This window comes from Budorcas taxicolor, chromosome 1 (assembly GCF_023091745.1).
Source record: "Budorcas taxicolor isolate Tak-1 chromosome 1, Takin1.1, whole genome shotgun sequence".
NCBI lineage: Eukaryota > Metazoa > Chordata > Mammalia > Artiodactyla > Bovidae > Budorcas > Budorcas taxicolor.
Window position 1 is genome coordinate 8,290,966 of NC_068910.1, and position 16,744 is coordinate 8,307,709.

Consider the following 16,744-nt stretch of genomic DNA (forward strand, 5'->3'; position numbering starts at 1 on the left):
TTAGCACTCTCACTCCACCCTGGTCATCTCCTCAGCGAACAGCGCCTGAGCCCTGCTGAAGTTCCTGCCCAGAGGAAGTGCAATCGTAGACAGAGTGGGAACGTGCAGATAGTTGCGTTCTTCTGGCCACTTGACTTGAAATTGCATTTATTTTAAAAAGAGCTCCAGAGCCATTGAGTGGTCATTCCACCGTCCGTCAGGGCTTCAGGGGGAGCAGACGGTGGGGATCTCGGGAGACCCTGCACGCCCGCTGCTCTGTCACCACACAGAGCGAGCGCATCGCAGCAGCTCCTCGACTTCTTTCTGTGGGTGTAGACAGAGCTGGTGAGGCCAGGCCGTCTCCCTGTCGCCCATGCCTGTCATCTCACAAGCAGGTGTGCAGCTGAGGAACGTGAGCTTCGAGGCCAGGGCCCAGCCCGGCAGAGCTCCTCGTCGCCCCAGCCTCTCCCTGGGCACGGAGGGCAGCTGGGCCGCCGGCGGCCGAGCCTGGGCCTGACCACCCCTCTCCCTGCTGCAGGTGGAGCACTACAACCACCACACGGCCACGTGGCACCCGGCGGCCGGCATGCTCAACAAGCGCTGCCGCCACGGGGCCGCCTCCCTGGGAAGCAAGATGTTCGTGTGCGGGGGCTACGACGGCTCGGGCTTCCTCAGCATCGCCGAGGTGTACAGCTCGGTGGCGGACCAGTGGTGCCTGATCGTGCCCATGCTCACGCGCCGGAGCCGGGTCTCGCTGGTGGCCAGCTGCGGGCGGCTCTACGCCGTGGGGGGCTATGACGGACAGTCCAACCTGAGCTCGGTGGAGATGTACGACCCGGACACGGACCGCTGGACGTTCATGGCCCCCATGGCCTGTCATGAGGGCGGGGTCGGTGTGGGCTGCATCCCTCTGCTCACCATCTAAGGCGCAGGGGTGGGCCGTGGTGGGGCAGGGATCTGGTACAAACACGGGCAGCACTCCCTCCCGGGGACCGTCCCCCTGGGGAGAGGTGCTGGACCAGACGACAAGGTGAAACGTGAGCTCGCCGGAGGTCCAGGGTTTCAGGTGCTTAAGTCCTCCTTGGCTGTGCAGCCCTTGTGATCTTCAGGGGCCTGGGTGACCAAGATACACAGCGGGGGACAGAGCCCCTGTGGGTCCCGCCACCGGTGACAGGGCAGCTCAGCTGGTCCACACATCCGCGGGCTCCATCCAAGCCCACCTCCCAGCCGCCGCAGCTCCGTGGGCCGCCCCTCTGCCGAGGGCTTTCCATCTTGACAGTCCTCGCCCACCACGCACCAGCCGTACCGTGGCCAGTTTGCAGGGGGGCGGCTGCAGTGGCCGAGGCTGCTGGAAACTGCCGGATGTGGCCGGGGGAGAGGGGACACAGGCCAGAGGTCCTCACTGTGAGCCTGCAGCATGGCAGGGCCAGCTGCACACGGGCCCCTGCGCCTCCTTCCATCCAAGGGCCCCGAGGATTCTTGTCTACATTGCTGAGCAAGCAGGGAGAACAGAAGCTTTTCCTGTGTCTAATTTTGGGATTGCCACGAGGTCTTTTTCATCTTATTTGAGAGAAACCGAGGGAGAAGGAAAAAAAAAAAAGATACTTGAAGGAAACTGAAGGAAAGTTAAAGCAACACTTGAAAGAAACTGGAGGAAAAATACTTTTTTCAAGTGAGCTTTTTTTTTTTGGCAAGAAGAAAACATAAAAGACACTAAGGGCAGTTACGTGTTTAAATGGAAAACCTCCACCCGCCATGAAAAGGGTGGTACCTGCTCCCACATTCTTCGGATCCCAGGGTCCCGAGGCCTCGCAGGGCATGCGGGGTTCCCTCTGAGCCCCCCGCGTGTCTGGAACCAGTGCACTCTCACCCTGTCCTGTAGCACGGTGCTCACGGGGTTTGTCTCCACACCCACTGTCAGAGGACTTTTTTAACTGTAGGCTTAGCAAGTTGGCTGTTACCGCCACCCTTCGAGGTGGGAGCTCCCAGCTTGTCGCCGGCGGCTCCGCGGGCCCCGGTGGTCCCCTCCTGCTGCCACTCGCGTTCCTCCCTTCCTTGGCGAGATGCTCATTTGCCCACCTGTCCTTCTCGGATAATTTTCCTCATCATGACACTTCTGAGGCACATCGACCATTTGTACCTCGAGAACCTAACCAGGGACTTGGTCCTTCCACCAGCCCCAGGGCTGGCTTGGTCCAGCCGCCGCCTCTCCCCCGCCAGTCCGCTGCTCCCCCATCCACTTGCCAACTCCAGGGGTCTGGCCTCCCCTCCAGTCCTTGGCAAACCGACCAGCAAGGTGGACCTTTACACTCTCGCAAAGCCGGCTTTACGACCCAAAGAAGTAAAAGCCGAAAGAATCTCTTGCTGCTGCAAAGAACAGATTTTGTATTTCTTCCTATGATCGTAGCAAACGACCTCTTGACTCCACGCTCCTCCTTCGCCCTCCCTGGATAGGACCTTGACGTTGCATAGCGGGAAACCGACAGGAGGACACTTCTGTGACCAGTGCGCTGGGCAGGGGAGCTGTTCCTCAACTGCTGCTGCCAAAATTAGGTTTTCCTAAAATTCTTCCAGTAGAGACTTAAGAGAGGATACGTTTCCAACGTGAGATTGGGTCTCAGGGTCCCAGTCTCTTCTTGGTTGGTCTCTTGCCCATCGCCGCCTCTGCCCCGGTGTCCTGGAAGCCCTTCAGAAAGGCAGGAAGTGGCATTCTGAGACATCTCTCCTACCCTGGGATCAGGAGGCTTACCAGTGTGTGCAATCGCCATATTTCCAGAGGAAGTACCTTTGACACCTGCCACTTAGGTGGAGCTGGGCCTCTGCTAAAAGCGCCTGAAAATGATGTTTTTATTTTAAAAGACTTAACAGTCTGATCCAGTTTAAGCCCAGGCTCACGGCGGAGCTCCAGCATTTCTCACTGCCTGTCTGTCTGCCTCTCGAGGTAGACTTGGAAGGAGGGTGGGGTCTGTGTTTCCCGTTAAGAGAGGAGTTTCCAATGCACATCTTCTTATAAGCCCGTTCCTTTTGTGAATTTGCAACAGCACTGACAAGCCTGAGCTGTGAATGTGTTAAGAATCAGCAAGTGGGCCTCGCCAGGTCCTTAGGATGCTGACCCAGATTTTGCCATCGGGGTTGAGAGCTCAGTTTCCCACGATCTGCCACTCTTGTGGTGGCCTTCCTATACCCACTCCCACCTCCTGGCGCGGAAGTCACACTGCCACACCTGGGCTCAGTGTTGCCGAGTAAGGTGGTGCTTTGACTTGGGCTCTGAGCACAAGTGAGCTGACACCAACATTTCACGGTCTCCACAGTAGGTTCCTCAGTCCGATGGTCATAACTTTTCACAGGTGGCTGGTCTGACCCTTTGGTGTTGGAGCCTTTCCAGGAAAACCATGAAATGACATCACCCAGAGATACTGTGGAAAGAATGTGGGACAGACACTGAACAGTGAGCCTTGGGGTCCAGCTCAGCTCTGAGCAGAGGGCCGTGGCATCAGCCGTCCTTGGGTATTTCCGCTTAGGTAATAACACAAGGAGCCTTCTCTTCTGGGTTTCATCTGAGAGCAAAGCCAGGATGGGAGCTGAAGACCAGCCTTTTGACTTGGCCACAGAGATGTGAGTAGGTAGGAATTCTGACTCTCCCTCCCCCCAATTTATTGTTTCCCAGAAACTCTTCATTCCTTTTATTTATAGAACGCATGTCTTTTGTGTTAAGAAACCAAAGAGAAATAAAGAGTACACTCCTAATACCTTCTTGCCCTTACCTGATTTATTTGTTTCTTTTAATTAGAGGTAAATGATATTTTTATTGTAATTCAGTGTAAAAATATTGAACAAAGTGAAAATGTTTCTGTGAAAATAAGAAAAAAGCCTAACTGGATGGCAGATGTAGTTTTCAAAGAGACGTGTGTGTATTTTATAAGAATGGGTTCCGATGAAAAAATATGCAAAAAACTTCATGAACATGTTGCATGCTTGCTCCTGTCCATATCACCCCTTTCTTGGATCTCCTCCCTTTCCTTTACTCCGTGCCGTAAAACTCCACAAGAGTTCCCCAGCAGAATGTGACTGGCCTGTGACTGCCTGGAACCGAAACACCCAGCTCTTTTTTTAATACTCCAAGCCAGAGGTACCTAGCTTTGGTGCATGTAGAAGTCACTGGAAAGGCTTTAAACCACAGACTGACCCCCTTCCCAGGGACCGGTTCCCTCGGACTGGAGTACAGCTCAGGTCCTTATGCAGGCAAGTCCCCACCGTGGCTCATAGGCTCATCCCTGTGTGAGAACCGGGCCCCTGTGTGTAGTTTCCACTTCCCCAGATGGAGCCACGTTCCACATCTGTCTTCCTGAGACTGCACGCTGGTTACTGTGGCGGTGGACCTTAGGAAAGTGCATCCACACTCTTCCTAAAGTCAGCTGTTGGCCAGTCTCATCCAGTGGGTAATGGTTACACTCTCGGATGACAATTAAGGTTTTGGAAGGGTATGTCACTCCCCCATACACCCCACCAGCACTGTTGATTCTCTCCACGCTCAGGCTCTTGTGCCCGTTAACTACCAGGTAACGTGGCTCATTTTAGCATAAAGAAATGATCTCAAAAGAACTGAGCAACTGACCTGATCTCATCAACTAGCCGATAGTATTGTCGAGAACTGAGGCCAGATCTCCACTCTCACTGTCCAGTTCAGCTGAGGGGAGCAGTGCTTTCGTCCTCTTGAGCAGCTGATCCTGTGAGCCCGCAGCGTGGAGGTCTGCTGCCCAGCACCGTGACAGGCCTTCGAGAAGCAGGCTGGGCAGCGAGGGAGAGAGAAGAAACCATGTTTGGATTATGGAAACAGGTACCTTTGTGTTGAAACAGGAAACCAGATTAGCTGTGGGAGAAAGGCCAAATGCCTGTGATGTGCTAACAGCCCTTTCCGTGTAACCTACACCGCTTTGCTCAGAACTAGAGACTCTAGGAGCACAGGGTAGCCCGAGGAGCTCTGGCTCGGCTCATCTGCTTGACTTTGTGTTTCCCTGTTGTTGTTCACTGAACTGCTCTGCCTTCACAACTAGCAACAGAGCCCACTCTTCACCCCAAAGACCAGCGGCACTGGTTTTTACTGCTGCTCACAATAACATAGTTTTACCCAACCGAAGAATGACAGGGGAATCTCACGGTTCTCACCAATTATCTCCCAGGCTTACTGTTCCCTATTTCATCTCAAGTGATGACACAAAATGTTTTTCTCTTAGTGGAGCTCGGTTCCCTGTTTAACTCTCTTTTTCTAGGTTTGCCATTCAAGGTAAAAAGGCAGACCACCTAGCGGGGCAGAGAAGGCTGCTGTGGTCTGGCCTCTCTGGTCGGCCTGGCACGTCTCCTCCACGCTTGTTTCTAACGGAACCCCAGCTGGGCAGTGGCCTGTGTGCTTGTCTCACTCACGAGATGGTGAGCTCCTTGAGTCACCCCTATTGTGTGTCAGCGCCGGACACATAGAAGAGACACAACCATTATTTTCTTGAAGAACTTGAGGGCAGTCAGGTATTTGCAGATCCAAAGTTCACCTAATCATGCTTCCTAGTTTCCCTTTGTTTTGCATCACTGGGTTTTTAAAAATAATTTTATTGAGGTATAATTTATTCACTCATTCTAAGTGTGCAGTTCAATAGTTTGTAGTAAATGTGCAGAGTTGTGCTACCATTGCCGCTGCCCCGCGTTACGATATTTTCATCACTCCATAAAGTTTCCTCGTGCCCATATGCAGTTCGTCCGCATTCTCACCCTCATCCTTGGGCAACCACTATTTTGCTTTCTGTTTCTATGGACTTCCTTGTTCTAGATGTTTCATATAAATGGGATCATACAATATGTGGTCTTTTGTGTCTGGCTTCTTTCCTTGGAATACTGTTTTTGAGATTCATTGATGGCATAGAAGGTATTGGGAGTTTGTTCTTTTTATTTTATTGTTCCTGTGAATAGTATTCCACTGTAAACATATACCACATTTTGTTTATCCACTTTTTTTTTCACCAATTGTTGAATGTTTAATTTGTTTCCAGAGTGGGGCTTTGATGAACAGTACTGCTATGATGTACAAGTTTTTGTTCTCATACATTTTCATTCCTCAGGTAGACTGTTAGGAGCAGAATTGCTGGATCATACATACGGTAAGCTTACGTTTAACCTTTTAAGAAACTGACCATTTGTAAAACAAAAAAAAAAGAAACTGACCATTTGTATTTCTCTAATGGCTAATGGTTTTTGAGCATCTTTTCATGTTCTTGTTAGCCATTTGTATATCTGTAATAAAATATCTACTGAAAACTTACCCTTGGTTAGTTGGGTCATATGTCTTATTGAGTTAAAGAATTTTTTACATATTCTAGATACAAATCCTTTATCCGATAAATGATTTGCAAATGTCTTCTCCCAGCCTATAGCTCATCTTTTGATTTTCTTAATAGTATTGAAAAATAATATCTTAATAGTGTTGTAGAAGTTTTTAATTTTGATTAAGTTAAGTTTTATAAATTCTTTTATGGATTGTACTTTCTGGTGTCATATCTTAAGAGTTTTGCCTAACCCAAGGTCATGAAGAAATTCTTCTAGAAGTTTTATAATTTTAGCTCTTGTGTAGGTGTAGAATCCATTCAAGTTAATTTTAAAATTCATTTTGTGTCTCTGTGTGTGTGTGTATCCATTTGTCCCAGCACATTTGTTGCAAAGGCTATCTCTTCCTCCACTGAATTGCTTTGGTACCTTTGTTGAAATCAGTTAACCATAAATATAAGGGTTTATTTCTAGACTCTCAGTTCTGTTCCACTGATCTATATGCCTGTCCATGAGCCAACAGAATAGTACTGAGCTTTCCAGCTTTAAAGTAAGTCTTAAAAATAGATAATGTAAGTCCTCCAGCTTTGTTATTTTAAAAAATCCTTTTGAATATTTTAGGTACTTTGCATTCCGATTAGCTTTTATAGATCAGCTTGTCAGTTTCTACAAAAAGCTTCTGGGGTTTTTAATAGATGCTGTGTTGAATGCATAGATCAATTTGGAGAGAATGAGCATCCTGACAATGCAAAGTCTTCCAGTCCATGAACATGGAATGTTTGTCATTTGTTTAGATCTTCCTTGATTTCTCCCAGCAATATTTTCTCATTTTTGAAGTGTTGCACTTCCTTCTGTTAAGTTGATCCTAACTGCTTTTGTTTTTTATGCTGTGTGGATGGAACTACACTGACTTAATTTTATTTGGGGAGGTGTTTTTTTGATAGTATATAGAAATGCCATTGGTTTTTTGTATATTGATCTTGTATCCTGTGACGTTGCCAAACTCATTCATTAGTTATTCTTTCTTTCTTTTTTAGCTGTGCTGCACAGCTTGAAGGATGTTCCCCAACCAGGGATTAAACCTGAGCCGTGGCAGTGAAAGCCCCAAATCCTAACCACTAGACCACCGGGGATCTGCTAACTACTACACCAACCAGGAAATTCCCTTTAAAGTCTTTATCTTTAAAAAAATTTTTCACATATGTGTATTCCTTGGGATTTTCTACGCATATAATATTCCATCTGTGAATAAAGATAGTTTTATCTTTCCAATACAGATGCCTTTAATTTTTTCCTGCTTTTTTGCACTGGCTAGAACCTCCAGTATAGGGAGTTCCCTGGTAACCTCGTAGTTAGGACTCAGAGCTCTCACTGCCATGGCCTGGGTTCAATCCTGGTTGGGGAATAGATCCCACAAGCTGCGTGCTCTGGCTCAAAAAAAAAAAAAAAAAAAAATAGAAAAGAACCTGCCATACAGTGTGGTGTATAAATGGCACAAATAGATATGGTTGCCTTGTTCTTAGTCTTAGGCAGGAAAACATAATCCTTCACCAGTGAATATGTTAAGCTGTGGGGTTTTCATCAGTGACCTTTTTCAAGTTAAGGAAATTGCATTCTATTCTTACTTAGTTGAGGTTTTGTCATGAATAGGTATTAGATTTCATCAGATGCTTTTCCTGCACCTATCAGCTTTTCCTGTCCTTTCAGCTGTTAATACGGTATATAACATTAATTGATTTTCAAGATACTGATACAACCTTGAATTCCTAGAATAAATCCCACTCAGTCATGGTGTATAATCCTTTATATGTTGCTGAATGGCTTGCTGATATTTTTTAAAGGAGTTTTTTATAATACATCTGTGTTCACTAGAGCTATATTCTGTAGTTTTCTTTTCTTGTGATGTCGTTGGCCGGTGGTACTGGCCTCATAGAACGAGTGAAGTGTTTCCTCCTTCTTTATTTCTGTAAGAGTTTGTGAAGAAGTAGTTTTTTTTTTTTTTAATATTTGTTAGAATTCACCAGTGAAGCCATCTGGGCCTATTATTTGAAGGATGATTCTAAATTTCTAATTCAGATTTTTCACTTGTCTCCAGGTCCCCTGAGGGTGGATACCCACTTCTCTTAGGAGATTGGAATGATTGATGTTTTGATACAACATAAAAGAATCTCAAAATGATGCTTAGTGAAAGAAGCTGGTCAAAAAAGGAGGACATTGCCATGTGCTATGTCTTGGTCTGTTCAGGCTGCTGTAAAAATTAGCAAAGACTGACTGGCTTATAGACAGCAGAAGTTTATTTCTCACAATTCTGGAGGATGGGGAGTTCAAGATGAAGGGACTGGCAGATTCAGTGTTTAGTGAGGCCCCGCTTCCTGGTTCACAGACAGCTGCCTTTTTGCTGTGTGTCTTCACATGGCAGGGATGGCATGCGAGCTCGCCATAGTCCCTTTTATAACATCAATTATCCCAGAGCCCTCATGGCCTAATATCAATACATCCCAAATGCCCAGTCTGCAAACACCATTACTTTAGAGGTTAGGATTTCAGCATGTGAATTTTGAGGGAATACAAACCTCCAGTTTATAGCAGATTTCCATTTATCTAGAACTCTGCCCAGCACTTCATGGCAAATAGATGGGGAAACAATGGAAACAGTGACAGACTTTAGTTTTCTTGGGCTCCAAGTGGACAGTGACTGCAGCCATGAAATTAAAAGACACCTGCTCCTTGGAAGAAAAGCAGTGACCAACATATTAAAGAGCAGAGACATTACTTTGTCCAGACGTCTAGTCAAAGCTATGGTTTTTCCAGTAGTCATGTATGGATGTGAGAGCTGAACCATAAAGAAGGCTGAGCGCCGAAGAATTGATGCCTTCAAACTGTGGTGCTGGAGAAGACTCTTGAGAGTCCCTTGGACTGCAAGGAGATCAAACCAGTCAGTCCTACAGGAAATCAGTCCTGAATATTCATTGGGAAGACTGATGCTGAAGCTCCAATCCTTTGGCCCCCTGATGGGAAGGGCTGACTCATTAGAAAAGGCCCTGGTGCTGGGAAAGATTGAAGGCAGGAGAAGGGGACGACAGAGAAAGATGGTTGGATGGCATCAGTGACTCAATGGTCATGAGTTTGCACGACCTCCGGGTTGTTGAAGGACAGGGAAGCCTGACGTGTTGCGATTCACAGGGTCACAAAGAGTCGGAGACGACTGAGTGAACAACAAGTAGAAAATGTAAACTAACGTAGCAACAGAAAGTAGATTGCGGAGTGCCTGAGGACAGCAGGGTTGATGGGGAGGGCGTTGGGGAGGACTCAGAATTTAAAGGATGTGAGGAGACTCTGGAGGGATGGTGGGTATATGCACTATCTTGTGGGGATGGTTTCACAGATTGTACATTATGTCAGACTTATCAAATGTATACTTTGAATATGTGCAAGTTATTCTATGTCAATTATAGCTCAATAAAGCTGTTAAAAAAAAAAAAGTTGGACACTGATTTGCACTGTGGCCTCTAAGGCCCCAAGGTTTACTGTCTCTTCTGGGCTCCAGATCCTGGGGTGCACTTCAGGCCAAGATGATGAGGGGACCTGTGGACCCCAAGGGCTCTCTGGTCTCCATCACGTGGAGACAAACCCAGCTTAGCAGGTCCTTTGCTCGAGTCTAACACAAGCATTTTCCTTGATATAACACTGTCTTCAGATTTACCTTAAAGGCTGTACAATATGCAATCCAGTGAGTATAACACAAATTACTTAACCATTCCTCTAGTGGCTGGGCACTCAGGCCATTCCCTATTTCCAAGTAGCATAAATAAAACTGCCAGAAGAGCAGTATTGCTTAACTACTGTCTACAATCCTAGATAGTAATTTAGCAATACATTAAGTTCTTAACATGCTCATACACTCTGATACTATTTCCATTCTAGGAACTTATTTTTATCTCATCATTGTTTAAAAACAAAGCAAAAAACCGGAAACAACTTCAACAGCAGGAGTAACTTAAATAAATGGAGGTCTAGTCACCCAATGGAGCATAAGACACAAAAAAAAGAAAAAATGTGAGCCAATAGTGACTGAAGTGTATTGGCTGATAGGTTAAATGAAAATAAGCTGGTTGTAAAATGGGACATAAAATGACTATGGTTATTTTTTCTTTTAAAAAATAAAGCTCACATCATATCTGTCTATGGTGATGGTGGTTTAGTCGCTAAGTCCTGTCCAGCTCTTGCAACCCCATGGACTGTAGCCTGCCAGGTTCCTCTGTCCATGGGATTCTGCAGGCAAGAATACTGGAGTGGGTGGCCATTTCCTTCTCCAGGGGATCTCCCTGACTCAGGAATTGAACCTGGGTCTCCTGCATTGCAGGCAGATTCTGTACCAGCTGAACTACAAGTATCTGTACAGGGAGTGAAAGTTGATTTCTGAAGACATTTAGATGTTAACCTAGAGGTCTGTTCACCCACTGTGTTCCCACACCCAACCCCGGTGAATTCTCCCTTCTCAGTCTTGCTCTGATGGCTCTGAAGACTTTCAGAAGCTGCCAAGGCCAAGAGGCTGAGCTGTGTTTGGTGCCTTGGTGCTGTCTCAGGGCCTGCTCGTGCTGGGACTAGGAGAACGCAGCAGGGCAGCCCAGCAGAGCCTGGTGGCTGGTCCCACAGGCCTGCCTCTCGCTGGGTACAGTATGATGGGCCAGCTTCCCCGACCGTGTGTGATGGGGCATTGACTGCCACAGATGAGTCTTGAACTTCTGGGGAGAAGTTGCTGAGCCCTGTTAGTGTCCAGGCCCCCACAGAAGACCTGGCTGAGGTCTGGGAGTACTCTCTCGGGCTGGAGGTCAGGCAAGGGAGTGATAGATGGTGTGCCTCGGCTCTGGCACCTCCTGTGGGGCTACAAGGGCCTTCTCCAGGTGAACATCATCATCCACCACAGAGAGATGGTCTGCGGTCTAGTTTATCCTGGTCCACACAAACCTGCCCATTTCCCACCTGAGGGTCACTCCCTCAATTTAGATTTAGATTACACACTCCTAGATTTAGATTACAAGGGGGTTGGAGTGTGGACTACAGTCGAGTCAACCAGTTTCCTTGAGGCATAGTTTTCTCACTAAAAGTTGCTGGTGATGCATGCACCTTGCAATACTGTTCTAAGACCTGAGAAGTGTGTTTCCGTTCACTGGGAAGTAGCGATCATAAATCATGGCTATTATCATTAATAGGAGTCCTTGGCTTCCCTGTGCTGTGCTTAGCCACTCAGTCATGTCCGTCTCGTTGCAGCCCCATAGACTGTAGCCCACCAGGCTCCTCTGTCCATGGAATTCTCCAGGCAAGAATACTGGAGTTCGTGGCTTCTCCTTTCTTCAGGGGATCTTCCCGACCCAAGAAGTGAACCAGGGCAGATTCTTTACCAGGTGAGCTACCAGGGAAGCCCTGGCTGAAAAAACCCATTCCCCCGAGGGGCTCTACTCCATGGCCCCTCAAAGGAGAGAGTTTCCCACAGATACTTCTCTAGCAAAGACTTGAAAAGGGGGGCGTACTGGTAAGAAGAAAAGGGCTCTCATCCACTCAACAAGTATTTACTGAGCAACTGCCATGTGCCAGGCCCTCTTCTCAGGGCTGGATGGATCAGGAACCGAGACCAACTCTCTCCAAAACCAGACTCTCCCTGAGAGACAGCAGAGAGTCTGAGCAAGGCTCAGCTCCTTGGGTGGATGAGGCTGCCATCAGCTGTTTTGGGCTGGGATGGTCACTAAGAAGGGCGGTCTGGAGGGAAGATTCTGAGTGGGTGGTGCCCCTGGGACGTCCATGGGGCGGTGTCTATGAGGCCATCTGACGTGCGAGTCTGGGGAGCCGGAAGAGGTCCTGGCTGGAGCTTTATGATAAAGGAGGAAGAATAAAAGTAGCCGAAAGGAAGGAACGGTGGTTCCAGAATAGCCTGGGGGCAGGTTACTTTGCCTTCTTGAGCTCCCAGGATGGCCCTCAGATGGCGCCCCTCATTATCCCATTTCTCGTCATTGTCCCTGCCCTGACTGCAGGGAGTCTGTGTGCCCCAAGGTACACAGTGGAATCTCACCCCCAGGACCTGCCTCCTTGGTCTCTTCCTCCCAAGTCCAGCTGGCTCATCCCTGATACTTGATTCATTCACTTATTCACATAATCGTTTAACTTAGAAACTTTTTATTGAGCTTCACTCCTGGCGCTCTCAGCAGAGGATCCCCTGGCCCCCTCTTGGAGGTGCTAGATATATGAAGGGACATTTCATTGTCACAGTGACTGGGCAGGGAACAGGGGCACTCAGGGTCCTGCCCAGAAAGAACTGCCCTCCTGGGATTCGGGAGCACTTGGCAGAGAAACTCCCTCCCAGCCCCCTGCAGCTGGCACAGGAGGGACCGCTGGGAGGAGAGACAGTGCTCTGTAGCCTGGGGCGCAGCTGGTACTTGCCAGCGTGGTTTGAGGATCGTGACTGCACCACGGACCAGAGAAGAGCAGAGAGGCTTCCCCGGGGAGGTGACTTTGGACCTGTGCCTGGAAGGATGTGGAGCATCCACAGACACAGGATGGGCAGGAATTCCCCGGCAGAGGGAAGCAGGTATGCAAAGGCTGAGGAGTGTGGGTGGGCTCGTTTACCAGCCAGGGAATGCAAAGGGCAGCAGAGGAAGAGAATGGGTGGGAATCGCAGGTCGCTGTGGGCTTGCAGGGCATCCCTTCCCTTCTCCAGCCCTAGAAATTCCTCAGGATGTTGGAGAGGATGTCGTACTTGGCTCTCTCGTACAGGTCCCTGGCCGCAGGTGGCAGATTGGAGCTGTCAAGTTGTGGAGGGTCTTCCCCCGGAAGACTCAGCAGAGTCCTCCCCCGGCGGCGGGGCTGCAGAAGTGATGCGGCGGTGAGCGCCCTCATCGATCGCCTCGCCGCTTCCTGTCCCACGTGTGGCCCCTCTCTCCCCAGGTGGGGATGAGTCTGGAGGCCCAGGCAGTGACCTTGGTGATGGCGCTAGAGGGGTCCCCAGTCAGGCCCAGAGGGGCTAGGAACGCCTGTCACTCTTGTCCACCCCGGCTATTGCACTCACCGGGAGGCTCCACCTCCGGCTTGTCTTCCCAAAAGTGGTATGGGGAGGCGGGTTACCAGAGCTCAGGGCCCAGAGAACAGCCGGTGGAAGACTGAGTCCCCTCCCAGCCCCAGGAGGAGGCCATCAGTTCCTGTCCCCATCCCCTTCTACCAGACGACTAGCCGTCAGTCATCAAGGTCTGGCCACGCCTCTCCCCTCCAGACTACTTGCGTTTAGACCGGTTCAGTTTCCAGGTCTAAGGTCTGGGACCTCCAGAACTGAGGTTCCACGCGCCTAACTCAGTGGCCCAGGTGAGGGACCCTCGATCACTGGGGGTCACCGGGCAGAGCGCCGCTGAGACGGGAACTGGGGCAGGTGAGGGCGCAGGGGCTCACCTCCCGCTCCAGCTCACGGTCCGGCACGCAGTTGAGCGACAGGAGGCGGAGTTGCCGCAGCATGAAGAAGGAGCCGGTGCAGTTCCGCTCCTCCTGCCGGGGAGCAAGCACACTGGCTGCAGCGGACGGCGCCCTCGCCCAGGTCCCCCGACTCCCGAGCTCCAATCCGCCCGCTAGACACCGGAGGGAGCAGCGGTCGCTGGGGACACCCGGGCAGGCTCCGTGCGCGCCCGATAGCATTGACTTTCATGCAAGTTCTTACACGGGAAAGGGTCTCCATAAATTAGCCGAGAGAGAGTAATATTGTTTAAAACACTCATGTGTACATCAAAAAGGTACCGAAGATGATACACCAACAGTTAATGTTGTCTCCTGAGTAGTGGGGTTGCAGATTTTTTGTTTTTTACTTCGCTTCTCTAAATTTTGTTAGTTTGCTATAATAAAATATTTTCCTAATTTTAGAAAAGCAGTTATCTGTTCAGTTCAGTTCAGTGGCTCAGTCGTGTCTGACTCTTTGCGACCCCACGAACGGCAGCTCGCCAGGCCTCCCTGTCCATCACCAACTCCTGGAGTCCACCCAAACCCATGTCCATTGAGTCGGTGATGCCATCCAACCATCTCATCCTCTGTCATCCCCTTCTCCTCCTTCCCTCAATCTTTCCCAGCATCAGGGTCTTTTCCAATGAGTCAGCTCTTCGCATCAGATGGCCAAAGTATTGGAGTTTCAGCTTTAGCATCAGTCCTTCCAATGAACACCCAGGACTGATCTCCTTTAGGATGGACTGGTTGGATCTCCTTGCAGTCCAAGGGACTCTCAAGAGTCTTCTCTAACACCACAGTTCAAAAGCATCAACTCTTCAGCGCTCAGCTTTCTTTATAGTCCAACTCTCACATCCATACATGACCACTGGAAAAACCATAGCCTTGACTAGACGGACCTTTGTTGGCAAACTAATGTCTCTGCTTTTTAATATGCTGTCTAGGTTGGTCATAACTTTCCTTCCACGGAGTAAGCGTCTTTTAATTTCATGGCTGCAATCACCATCTGCAGTGATTTTGGAGCCCAGAAAAATAAAGTCAGCGGTTATCTGGGTGGATTATAAAAGCATCAACAAAAACTAAAAAATAATTTATGCTTTTCAACTGTGGTGTTGGAGAAGACTCTTGAGAGTCCCTTGGACTGCAAGGAGATCCAACCAGTCCATTCTAAAGGAAATCAGTCCTGAATATTCATTGGAAGGACTGATGCTGAAGCTGAAACTCCAATACTTTGGCCACCTGATGCGAAGAACTAACTCATTGGAAAAGACCCTGATGCTGGGAAAGATTGAAGGCAGGAGAAGGGGACGACAGAGGATGAAATGTTTGGTTGGCATCACTGACTCATGGACATGAGTGTGAGTAAGCTCCAGGAGCTGGTGATGGACAGGGAGGCCTGGTGTGCTGCAGTCCATGGGGTCACAAAGAGTCAGACACGACTGATTGACTGAACTGAACTGATGTGGATTATGGTCCCCTTTGTTCTTTCTCTTTTAATATTTAGTCACTTCTTTTAGTGTGTATTGCTTTTCTAATAAGGATGGACAATTTGTAGTAAGAAAAAGCCATAAGGAAAAACCCAATTTAAAAAATAAAAGCTTCCACAGTCAAACCTCACCTGTCTGTGGGTGGGTGGAAGCAAACTCGGCCTCCGGGAAGGAGGTGAGAGAGAGGGGAGATTCCTTGTCCTGCTCATTGGGGCAGGGAGCCAGGGGATGGATAGGAGACTCACCCCGCCCTCCCTGAAAGGACACTGTCGGGGTCTTCGGCGGTACCGGAACAGGAAGCACACAGTCTCTTTAATTCTGAAGTTGAGCGGGATCGTGGTGGAGTTCTAAAGAAGCAGGAGAAGAGTCACGGTCATCTCCCTTTTACACAGGAGAGAACAAAGGCAGGGAGGAGAGAGATCACAGTTCCAAGTTGACAGGGCTTGCCCGAGGTCTGCACTTCCCACCTAAGAGAGGCGGCCACTTCAAACAGCCTCAGCAGGGGCTGAAGGCACGCAGGGCTTCTGGAAACCAGCAGAGGCCACCACTTCATGGCTAGACCGCCTTGAGGGGTCACCTCCCATCTCTGCACCTCAATCTCCTCTTCTGTGACAAAGGACCTAGAATACTTGCCTCCCAACTGCCAGGAGAGAGGTAAGGGGGTGGGAAGGGAGACCCTGGAAGGCCCTGGTGAGGTGCCTTCTGGTGGGACCAGTCTGGCTCCTGTCCATCCTATGAAACAGCTCTGCTTACTCCTTCAACTCCAGGGCCTGAGAGCAGAATGGACTCCCAGACCCCACATTCCACCTTTGGGCAAATCCCGGAATTGATCAGCTAGCCAGCTGTCAGGCCAGAGAGAGAGTACCAGTCTCCGTTTTACCTTCTGAGTAGAGAAACATTATAGTAATAACACCAGCATCTGCTGTTAACCAAGCACTTTGTTCCTGTTTGGGGCACTCGCTCCTGCCTGCTGGCCTCACGGGATGTTGTGAGGTAGGTGGTACCCGCTCCCCAGGCTTGAGACCCTGACCCTCACCAAACCAGGTGGCGGCGGGGTGCTTTCCAGCAGGCCAAAGATGCGCTGTCCTCGCCGCCCCTGGTTGAAGAACTTCAGGGCCTGGGTGACAATCTCTTCATAGCTCAGACCACGCTGGCCCACACAGGCCACGGCTGCCAAGCCTGCTACCAGCACCAGTGCCTTCCAAGCCCCTGCCATCGTCCCTTCTCGGATCCTCTGCCACTTGCGGCCCCTTTTAGGTGGTAATCACGCAGCCTTGCCCAAGGCCTGCTGGCGACATGCGGGGGCTGAGGCCTTCCTGAAAGGGGCCTCTCTTTTCCTTTGCTAGGCACCCAGTGTTAGCCAACATTCCAAAATACCAGTGACTAAGAGGCAAGTAGGATTGGGCAATAGGCCTAGGAGTGAGGCAGCCCCGAGCTGGGGGCAGGAGACCAGTGCGATGCTGGGCACGACCCTTCACTTTGGTCTCAGTGGCCGT

The 16,744-nt window shown here is 49.5% G+C and overlaps 2 protein-coding genes across 2 annotated transcripts in view; one reads left to right on the forward strand and one right to left on the reverse strand.

The window, feature by feature from the left end:
- Positions 1 to 4,018, forward strand: part of KLHL18 (kelch like family member 18) — a 50,218-nt gene extending 46,200 nt beyond the window's left edge. The window contains exon 10 of the mRNA XM_052636030.1: positions 518 to 4,018. Within this exon, the coding sequence (XP_052491990.1) occupies positions 518 to 904 (387 nt within the window). The 3' untranslated portion in view covers positions 905 to 4,018. The remainder of the gene's footprint in view (positions 1 to 517) is intronic.
- Positions 4,019 to 13,002: 8,984 nt separating this feature from the next.
- LOC128057638 (15 kDa protein B-like) lies at positions 13,003 to 16,464 on the reverse strand. Its single transcript, XM_052650102.1, has 4 exons — positions 16,285 to 16,464; positions 15,494 to 15,595; positions 13,723 to 13,815; positions 13,003 to 13,146 (listed from the first exon to the last, which is right to left on the reverse strand). Exons 1-4 carry the CDS (start codon positions 16,462 to 16,464, stop codon positions 13,003 to 13,005), a joined length of 519 nt encoding a protein of 172 aa, XP_052506062.1.
- Between the last annotated feature and the right edge of the window lie 280 nt (positions 16,465 to 16,744).